At 34.1% G+C, this 10,748-nt stretch overlaps 1 protein-coding gene across 1 annotated transcript in view; it reads right to left on the reverse strand.

Annotated features, from left to right (window-relative positions):
• LRRCC1 (leucine rich repeat and coiled-coil centrosomal protein 1) overlaps positions 1-10,748 on the reverse strand; it is a 35,694-nt gene that overhangs the window by 11,716 nt on the left and 13,230 nt on the right. The window contains exons 7-10 of the mRNA XM_012643551.1: positions 7,392-7,585; positions 6,158-6,305; positions 4,910-5,058; positions 434-638 (exon numbers count right to left, since the gene is read on the reverse strand). Coding sequence (XP_012499005.1) covers positions 434-638; positions 4,910-5,058; positions 6,158-6,305; positions 7,392-7,585 — 696 coding nt within the window. The remainder of the gene's footprint in view (positions 1-433; positions 639-4,909; positions 5,059-6,157; positions 6,306-7,391; positions 7,586-10,748) is intronic.

The raw sequence follows: 10,748 nt of genomic DNA on the forward strand, positions 1-10,748 counted from the left end.
AGGACCTAGTGACTAACTTGATTTTCAATATTTATTAAATTAACTATATTATGGTCACACAAAGTACAGCTGAGGAAGCAACAAACAGACTATCTTAATTATTGCTTACATGTATCACAAATTTTAGTAATAATTTCTATCCAGAAAGCATGAAAATGAAATTTCTTCAAGCACCTCAAAGACTTTTAAAAGCGAGGTCTCTCAGAATACAAGCCTAACTACCTGCAATATTTCCACCAACTCTTCTTTTAATTGCTTTATGTAAGTGCTAGCAGCCTTAAACACAATTCAATAGGCTACATAATTGTTATAATTTAATTTTTGCATATAGCCTAACATCTTTTAGGTTTACTAAATGGTACAATTTGTTTCAAGATGTAAGCTATAAATTTGTGTTAATCCATGTCACTGATACATTAAAATAGAGAAATACCTGTGCCGCCTGCTGCTGCCCTTTTTGTCTCTCCATTTTTTCTAATGTTTTTTCCAGGGTTCTTAAATGTTTAAGATGATCCTGTTGTTGATCTCTTGCTTTAATTAGTTCAATAGTTAGTTTTTTAATTTCATTTTGAAGTTTGTGAACCATAACTTCGAGTTGTGCTTTGGAATTTCTCTCTTTAAAAATAATTTCCTTTAGCCTGATGCAGAAATTATATGTGGTGTTAAGTATATTACAAATATAAAAGTGATAAAAACTGTAATCAGTGTTAAAACTTATAGTAGAGAGGAAGATTTGAAGTATGTTTCAAACTTTAATTACAGTAAAAACTGGCTGAAAAACAATATGCCTTTCCTCCATCCCTGAACCTAACATTGTGCCCAAAAGGAAAACGTTCTACATAAATTAACAAAACTTTATCTTATGAGAACTTTACGATTCAATAGCAGAACTTTCCTAAACACCTAACTTGTTTCAAGTATTGTGCTAGATATGAACTTAAAGCAAGCAAGATGAGTACGATGTGGTCTCTGCCTTCTAGGAACTCGGTATCTAGCAGAGGGAACAGACATGGACACGTTTATAAAGCCATATGACAGAAGTGCCAAATGAATAGCTACCCGCAAGACAACTTTGACTTCCCTATATCTAACCCAGACACCAAGTATTGATCCTGGCTTTGTATTAGTTAGAATCCTTCGATTACAATGAAAACTCTTAGCTGGTTTAAATAAAAAGAGGGAATTTACTGACCCACATAAGCAAACTTAGAGGATGGGGTGACAATATTGAGGGACCACTGAAACCTAGAACATGCACGCCATTAGGACTCTGTATAGCTGATTACCTAGAGGCTGGCTTCAGTTTTTCCTCCTTCAGGCCTCTTTATTTATGAGGCGGGGGATGAAGGGGAGGCCACAAACATCTTTGGGATCATATTCTAACAACTCTGAGAACCAAACAGGAAAGATGTCCTTTCTATAACTCAACTTAGAAGAGTTCTAGGAAAAGCTCTCATTTGTCCATTAGATTTATACATCTACTCCGTGAACCAATCACTGTAGCCATGGGCTAAGACATGTTTACCCAGCTTAGGTCAGGTGTTCACCCATTAACCAATACTATAGGCAGGGAGGCAGGTGGTTGATATAGAGTACAGGTCTAGTGTTTAGAAAAGGGACAGTGAAGGGCCAGGCACAGTGGCTCACTCCTGTATTCCTAACATTCTGGGAGGCTGAGGCAGGAGGATTGCTTGAGCTCAGGAGTTCGAGACCAGCTTGAGCAAGAGCGAGAACCATCTATACTAAAAAATAGAAAATAGTATGGAAATTCCTCAAAGAACTAAAAGCAGACCTACCATTTGGTCCAGCAATCCCACTACTGGGTTTTTTCCCAAAGGAAAAAAGGCATTTTATCAAAAAGACACTTGTACTTGAATGTTTATTGCAGCACAATTCACAATTGCAAAGATGGGGAATCAACCCAAGTGCCCATCAATTCATGAGTGGATTAATAAAATATGGTATATGTATACCATGAAATACTACTCAGCCATAAAAAGGATGAATTAATGCTTTTTGCAACAATTTGGATGGAACTGGAGACCATTCTCTTAAGTAAAGTATTGCAAGAATGGAAAAACAAACACCACATGTACTGACTATTAAACTGGAACTAACCAAACAGCACTTGTGCACAGCACTTGTGCATAGATGGAAGTAAAACTCAATGGAAATCAAGCAGGTGGGAGGGAGGAAGGGGATGGGTGAAATCATACCTAACGGGTACAATGTACACTATCTGGATGATGGGCACACGTATAACTTTGTCTCAAGCAGTACAAAAGCAATCCATTTAAGCAAAACATTTGTACCCCCATAATACTGCAGAATAAAAAAAAAAAAAGAAAAATTAGCTGGGCATTGTGGTGTGTGCCTGTAGTCCCAGCTACTCGGGAGGCTGGGGTAGGAGAATTGTTTGAGTCCAGGAGTATGAGGTTGCAATGAGCTATAATGATGCCAATGTACTCTACCTGGGGTGACAAAGACTGTCTCAAAAAATGAAAAGGGACAGTGACAAAGACAGCCTCATGAATTAATTACTGACGTGGGCAGCCACCTCAATGTATATCTACTGTAATTCCCAAGCCACATTAAAAAAAACATATTCATCAACTTCTATACTACAATCATTTTTCCAATTCTTGTCCTTACCATCTCTCTTCTTGCCTTTAATGAGAGTAGTCTCCAAAATGGTTTTCCTTTGTTCACTATCTCAATTCCTGTTTGGTATGTTATATGAAAGAGAGTTGGACTATATATTGGATGAAGGCAGAGAAGTTATAGACAAACAGAACTGGAGTGATCATTTAAGCAAGATATAAGAGCCTAAACTAAGGTGACAGTTTTGGGATACAGAGGAGATAGTTCCACATCCTTTAAGAAGTAGAATGAAGAAGAGATCAATACCAACTGGCTGTGGGATATGAGAAAGAGAAAGGGAGCAAAAAACCTGATTCCTAGTTTTCTAGCTATGGTGGCTGACTAGATGCTGGATAGGACACCATTTATTAGGGCAAGGAATATTGAATGAGGAAGCAGGATGAGTCCATGTAAGGACACGCTGATCTTAAGATACTTCTGAGAAATAAAGGCAAGGCATTTTTAGTAGATAATTAGATAAATAAATCAGGTCATCAAGGAGGTCTGGACAATAGAGATATCATAGTAGATAAGATTCAATTTTTGAGATAACATATACTCAGCATGGCACATAGATGATAGACCCTGTATTAGGTGCCAGGTATACAGACTTCCTACCAAGGCACACAAGGGAATATCAAGATTGGTGAGGATCTAATCTGAAACAAACATTTGGAGTAGAGATAAAAGGAGAATCAGAAAAGACTGAAGCTGATTTTTCAAGATAACAATGAATATGTAACTTGGGAAACATGGGCACGACAATGGACAGGTTAAGTAAGGACAAAGATGAAGTGTGCCCACAGCTTTCCAATTTAAATGCAATCTGGCTATTTTGACAGTCCCAGACAGCTTTCTCCAATCTCACCAAAATAATACCTACAATATAGGATAAAGCAAAAATTCATACCCATACTACTAAAAACAAAAGATAACATAATGCCAAAATCTGGGAGGAATTTCATTTCAATTATAAGCCAAATGGAACTACACTGAAATAAAAACAACTCCTAGAACACTTAGGCTTTGCTTCATGAAACTGCTTCATTCTGAAATAGGAAGACACATCTCTCTTTTCTATTGTCTGTCCATGACTCAGTCACAGGGTCTCTAGCAATCTGTCATTACATATGTTGTTACCTATGCAAGAGTACTGTTTTTGTGAGGTAGTCACAGCACCATTAATTTATCCATCCTGTTCCCTCCCTTTCCCCCAATATCTTCTTATATCAATTCAGAGACAGCAATTTCCAAAACATAAATAAGGCAGGAAGTTGCTGGGTGGTGGTGGAAGGACTAGTAATAGCATCAGGCATCATGGATTGCATAATTAGATGTTCTCATAACATAGGTAAGGCAGTGTAATTTTCCTTATACCCCACAGGTACAACATGTGAGAGAAGCAGGTAGTGGGGTAGAAAATACATTAGTATCACAAAACTTTACCAGTTGAATGCTTAAAACAAACTGAGAATTGGAAACTACATACGTCAACTTACTATTCAAATGAGATCTTAGAAGACTTATCCACTGTATAATCAGACAGGAAACAGAAGTGGGAACAACTTCCCAAACTCTATTTGTTGGCAAATACCAAGTCTACAAACCTAGTGCTCATTCCAGGATAAGAGCAGGAAAAACCATCAGAAACTCTGTGGAAAAAAATCTATAACCATTTGAGGAAAAGCATAAACTTTAGAAATAATTGGTTATAGGAAACAGAAGAAAAAAATTCTTATTTAGAAAACTATTCAGTAACTCACAGAATGAAACGAGACAGACCTGTATTAAAGAATGCGATATAGAAAGAAAAAAAAATAGATAAAATGGGAGAAGGAATGGGAAGGATGGAAAAATAAAAACATTAGAATTAAGAAACCTGGCCTATCTAGTACCAAAGCCCATTGCAGAAAATGAACATGTGATAAGAGATTGACTATGACCCACAAAACTTAAAAGAAAAAGTTTGCTAACCCCTGTTCTTTACAGGAAAAGTTTGCCAACTCTTGCTCTAGTCTCTTGCTTTTCTTATAATATTAACTGACACCTCCCAGCTTGAAGGCTCAAATAAATGTACTCTAAATTCCTTGTTGATATGAAAAGTTAATGAAGCACTTCATCTTCTAATAAAATTAGTTCAAATCAAACTAAAACCTTATATACTGTTTTTTGATTGAATTACAGCCAGTTTCAACTAAGGTATTCCAGTTCCAAGTTCAGTATTCTTTATGCTGTAAGATATCTTTAGGTTTACATATTTTCCCCTTACCTATCTGTGGTAAGTAGAGCCAGGCTATGAATATCTTGTTTTTCATTTGCATGTTTATGCAGTTCATCAATATAATCCATAAGTTTCTTTTCAGTTTGCTCAGCTTTCCATCTCTTTTCTCTCTCTTGGTCTAGCTGTTCAACAAGAGACTGAAGGAAAACAACAAAGTTATATGAACTTGAAAGAGTTACCTAACTTCTCACTGCCTCAATATTCTCATTCATAATACAGTACTATTCATAATAGTACCTCTTCAAAGACCTGTGGTGAGAAGTAAGAAAATTAATGGAAGTAAAGCATACAGAATCGTGCAGAACAGTGCTTGGCACATAATAACCACTCAATAAGTCTTAGCTGCTATTATTGTCATAATGATAATTATTATTTTTCTCAATATTAAAGCCTCCATAATTGAGAATAAGGGGAGGAAACCAGTAGCCTGAAAGGTGTGAAATATTTTGAAAGATAATTCTATTACTGAAAGAATAGTGCACAGGTACAATCAAAAGAATAACCATTACTGCAACAAACAAGGGCAAGTTAATGAGAAATATAAAATAATGAATCAACATGTACTAAAGTTTTTCAACATAAGAATTATTAAACAAAATATTGAAGAATTTTTATTTTATTATTATTTTTTTTAGAGACAGGGTCTTGCTATGTTGCCCAGGCTGGTTGTCTTGAACTCCTGGCCTCTAGCGAGCCTCCTGCCTCCACCTCCCAAAGTGCTGCAATTACAGGTGTGAGCCATTGTGCCCAGCCTACAGAATTTTTAAATTCTCGAACACTTCTTAATCTGGAATCCACAGGTCTAAAATTCAGTTTCAGGAGAGTCCATGAATATCTTGAAATTACATATAACATTTTTTGAGTGTACGCAAAAATATATTTCTTTGAGGAGATTTCCTTAGATATTTAAAAGGGTCTAAAATCCAAAAAGGTAGGAACCACTACTTTAAGAAGTAAAAATTTAGAAATTTAGAACTGTTTCTCCCTCCACAAGCATGCAACAAATGACTTCACTTAAAGCTGATTTTAAATAAATGTGCAATTTCTATTTCTTTAAAAATTACAAAAACAATAGCATTACACAAACTCTGGAAACAAGGAAGGGATTCTCATCACTCCAGTAACATTACAAACAATAATTTTTGCTCATAGGAACATGAATAATTTTTCTGGGACTTTGTATTTAAAACTAGGATTATTCATGTTGATTTTTTTTCTTAATCTTGTAAATCATACCCGGTAAGTATTGTCTTCTGAGCCACTTCTATCTACTTTAATCATTTCAGTCTTTGGTTCTTCTGATTCTTGTAATACATGACAGTTCGCTAAAGATGATCTTACATATAAATCTTTAAAGTAAGGTTGTTTCATTCTACGATTACAACTGCAAAGAATAAAACATAGGAAATATGGTAAACCAGAAGCCAGAAAGGTGCACACATCTGAAAGAAAGTACAGTGTTTATACTGCTTTTATCTAACATTTATAGTCATATATGTAAAACAGCTTTTAAAAAAGGATATTTATTAAATAAAAAAATAGAAGCTTGGACAAACTATTTTATAAATTTTATAATGGTTGTGCTTTGTTGATTAATGAGTTTCTCAAGATTTTAAAAAAGATAATGAATATTCAGCATCCAACATATTCGGGTAGGGTAGAATTCTTAGATAAATTAGAATAATTTAAAAAGTATTCTAAGTATCCACGACTATGGTGAGATGACACCTAAGGACCTGGAAAAACAGTAAATATAATTACCTTTTGTGAATTAAAAATTTAAAATCAACATATTTTAAACTTTTAAAATCAAAGTAAATAAATTGTATAGATTATATAAACAGGCAAAGACAAAAGAGATTCCAGGCTATTTGCTGCCCATAAGTGAAATGAATGACTGAGTGTATATATATAAAAGTATAATTGGGTAGCCATGGAAGAAGTAAAACAATAACAACAAAAGAATAAATTTAAAAAAGGAAAGGAGAATTACAGAGGCAACAGTTGACGGTACCTATCCCAGAGTATAGTCATTGGTGATCTTAATTGTGAAAATACAGATAACATCAGATTCTTTTATCCTGATGCCATTAAACACAACCATCTTATTCATGTTTGATCCTAAGCTCAGTCAGTGACATCTGACTAGGTATTGGGTTCCCACTGGGATATGCCTACAGAGAGAACAAGCTAGTAATGTAGACTCAAGTGTATTAGTCTATTCCCACTGTAAATGAATGTAGTGGAATTTTAGTTTTGCATATTAATTTCACAGTTTAGGTAATGACAGAGAAAGAGATTGTTTATATAAATTTGTATGAATATACTGACCAAATCTGAGCCAACAAGGCTAAAAAGTCAAATCTTTGACTTTAGTAAAGTAATAAATGTCATGAGATAACTTTAAGGAATAAGCCAAGCCATATTAACTTCTATGCTTTATTTTAATTTCTAAAACTAAAATGAGTACCTTACAAAAGAGTTGCAGTTTTTACTGTGGTGCTTAATAGTTTGAATAGTTTTGGCATAATATGGGATTTTCGATCTCCGAGGAACTTTTCTATTGCATTCTTTTCTGTTTCCATAGTCACTCTCAGAAGTTACATCTGTGTCTCTTTTTGGTCTGAGGTCTTTCTCGGGAACATTATCTATTGAATTAGAAGTCTAGAATAAAAAAGCCAACAAAGTTTGTTAAAAGTTCAATTCAGTATAAAAAGATTAAAAGTGGAAATTTCCTAAAATACTGTGACTTTTTATAAGATTAAGGGTTTATAAACTAGAAATGTTTGAAATTAAAGACAGGGAATTTAGCTTCTGGTATGACAAAGCAAGCTTCTGCCAGGTTTATTCTCCTGCAGATAACAATTATAAACTCTGGGAAAAATACAAACCAAACCAAACCAAATCAATCAAAAACTACCTGAAGGCACTGGAAGTGAAGACAAGTAAGATTATTCTACAGGGGGGTTGACAGTTGGAAAATGGACCAGAAGGGTGTATTTCTGTTTTTAGCCTGAGAATGTATCACAATCATCACCATGCAGGGAGTCTAAACCTCAGGTAGGAAAAACCAGACTTTTGGTCTGAAGAACCAGACAGCAATAAGTGGTAGAATCAGACTGCAAGTAGCCCAGTAAAAGGAAAAAAAATGAAATTTGAATTGCTGCCTAAGACAAATTTATGGTTTGAGTCAAACCAAGTTAAATGTTTGCTAAAACAAAAATGTCAACCCTCTTTGAAAAACTATAACAGAATCTAGAGTCTCCCCAATGTAATATTGGTAATGTCCAGGATGCATTCCAGAATTACTTACTACAGCAAGAACCAAGAAAATGATCTATTCTCAAGAGAAAAGGTAATCAATGGAGATCAAACCTGAGATGCCTAATGTTTGAATAGGCAAGAACTTTAAAACAGTGATCACAACTATGCTCAATGAGATAATAAGAAAATATGCCTGTCATAAATGAAAAGACAAGGAAACTCAGCTCAGAAATAGAACCCATACAAAAATGAAAAATACAATGTTTAAAGTAAAAATTAACAGAGATTAACTGTAGAATGAGGCAATAAAGAGTAAGTGAACTTGAAGATAGGGGAAATTATTCAATATGAAAAATACAGAGAAATAAAATTTGATAAAATGTACAAAGCCTTGGAGACAATATCAAAAAGTCTAAGTTGAATCTGAAAGAGAGAAGAGAATGGGGCAGAAAAAATATTTGAAGAAATTATGGCCAAAAATTTCCAAGTTAGGTAAAGATATAAATTTACAGATTCAAGAAGCTCAGAGAAACCCCAAGCAGGATAAACATGAAGAAAATCATCCTTAGGTACAATGCAGCGAAAATAGTAAAAACCAAGACAAATTCTTGAAAGCAGCCAAAGAAAAATGGCACACTAAAATCAAGGATTTAAATTAACGCTGACTTTGCACTCAAAACTGTGGAGGCTAGCAGATGGCACTGAAAGAAAAGACTGTCAATCTACAATTTTATATACAGCAAAAATGTCTTTTAATAATAAAGGTGAAATCGACTTTGCTGTCTACAAACGTACACTACAAGATTTGCTGGAAGTTCTGGCTGAAGGAAAATTAATACCAGATGGAAACTTGAATTCTTAGGAAGAAATAAAGAACATGGCATATGATTTATATCGGGGTAAACACAAATGACGTTTATATATTTTTCCTCTTAATTTCTTTAAAGCAAAAATTAAAACATTGTTTTGTGGGGTTTATAATACATCAAAATGCAATATAAACTGTAACAAAGCAAAACAATGGAAAATTTCCTCATTTTACATGAAGGGATATAGTATTAACTCTAAGTAGAACGTGAAGCATCTTTTTTTTAGAGCAACCAAAACAAAACCTAGAGAAGTATGACTAAAAAAACCAATATATGAGTTAGCATTTAATTCTAAAAAAAATTCAACAGAGGGTAGGAAAGGAAGAAAAATGAATATAAAACAGAGACAAACATAAAACAATAAAATGGTAGGCCCCAATCCAATTTCATTAATGATTTCAGTAAATTTTAACGGATTCTTCGAAAGCAGTGATGGCCAGATGTGATTTAAAAACAAGACCCACCTATATACTATCTATAAGACCCACTTTAGAGACACAACAGGTTCAAAGCACATTGATGTCCCAATGAAGTACCATTTTACACCCACTAGGATGGCTATAATCAAAACAACATATAATGGATGTAGAGAAACTAGAACCTCATACTCTGCTGGTGGGGATGTAAAACGGTGTAATGCCTTTGGAAAGTCTGGCAGTTCCTTAAAAGGTTAAACATTTGACTTAGCAATTCTACTTCTAGGTATGTAGACAAGAGAAGTGAAAACAAATGTTCATATAAAAACTTATACATAAATATTCACAACAATATTATCCATTGTAATAACCAAAAAGTGGAGGTTACTCAAATGTCTACCAATTGATCAAAGGATAAATAAAATGTGGTATATCCATATAATAAAATATTATTTGGCAATAAAAAGAAATGAAGTATTGATATATACAACATGGAGGAACCTTGAAAATATTATGCTAAGTAAAAGAAGCCAGTCATATTAGCCACATACTAAATGATTTCATTTATATAAAATGTTCAGAGTAGGCAAATCCATACAGGAAGAAAACAGATTTGTGGTTGCATAGGGTTGAAGGTAGAGGTGGAAAGAAATGGGTAGTGACTGCTAATGGGTATAAATCACTGAACTGTGTACACTTCAAATGTGTGAACTGAATGGTAAGTGAATTATATATCTTAATAAAGCTGTTATAAAAAAAGCAAATGGATGGAAAAATATTTACTATGCAAACTGTAAGCATAATAAGACTGGAGTTGATAAAATACATCAGATAAAATGGACTTTAAGACAAAGAAGATTCCCAGAGATAAAGAGAAACATTTCATAATAATAAAAGCGTCAGTTCATTTGAAAGATCAAGCAGTCAAATGTCTATGTGCTTAATAACAGAGCTTCAAAATATAAGCAGCAAATGTGGAAAGAATTAAAGAAACAGACAATCCACGATCATAAAGATTTTAATACCTCTGACGCAATTGATAGAACTAGACCAATCCTCCCCGCTGCCAAACAAAAAAACCCCTTATCACCAACAGATAGAACCAGACAAAAAAAATCAGTAAAGACACTGATCACCTGAAAATACTGTCAACCATCCTGACTTAGTAAGTGCAGAAATACACACTCTTGAACATCCACCTAGAAAGACCATTTGCTGGGCTATAAAATAAATCTCAATAAATTTAAAAAGACAAATCATTCAGAATATATTCTCTGA

The sequence above is a fragment of the Propithecus coquereli genome, unplaced genomic scaffold (assembly GCF_000956105.1).
Source record: "Propithecus coquereli isolate 6110/MARCELLA unplaced genomic scaffold, Pcoq_1.0 Scaffold2, whole genome shotgun sequence".
NCBI lineage: Eukaryota > Metazoa > Chordata > Mammalia > Primates > Indriidae > Propithecus > Propithecus coquereli.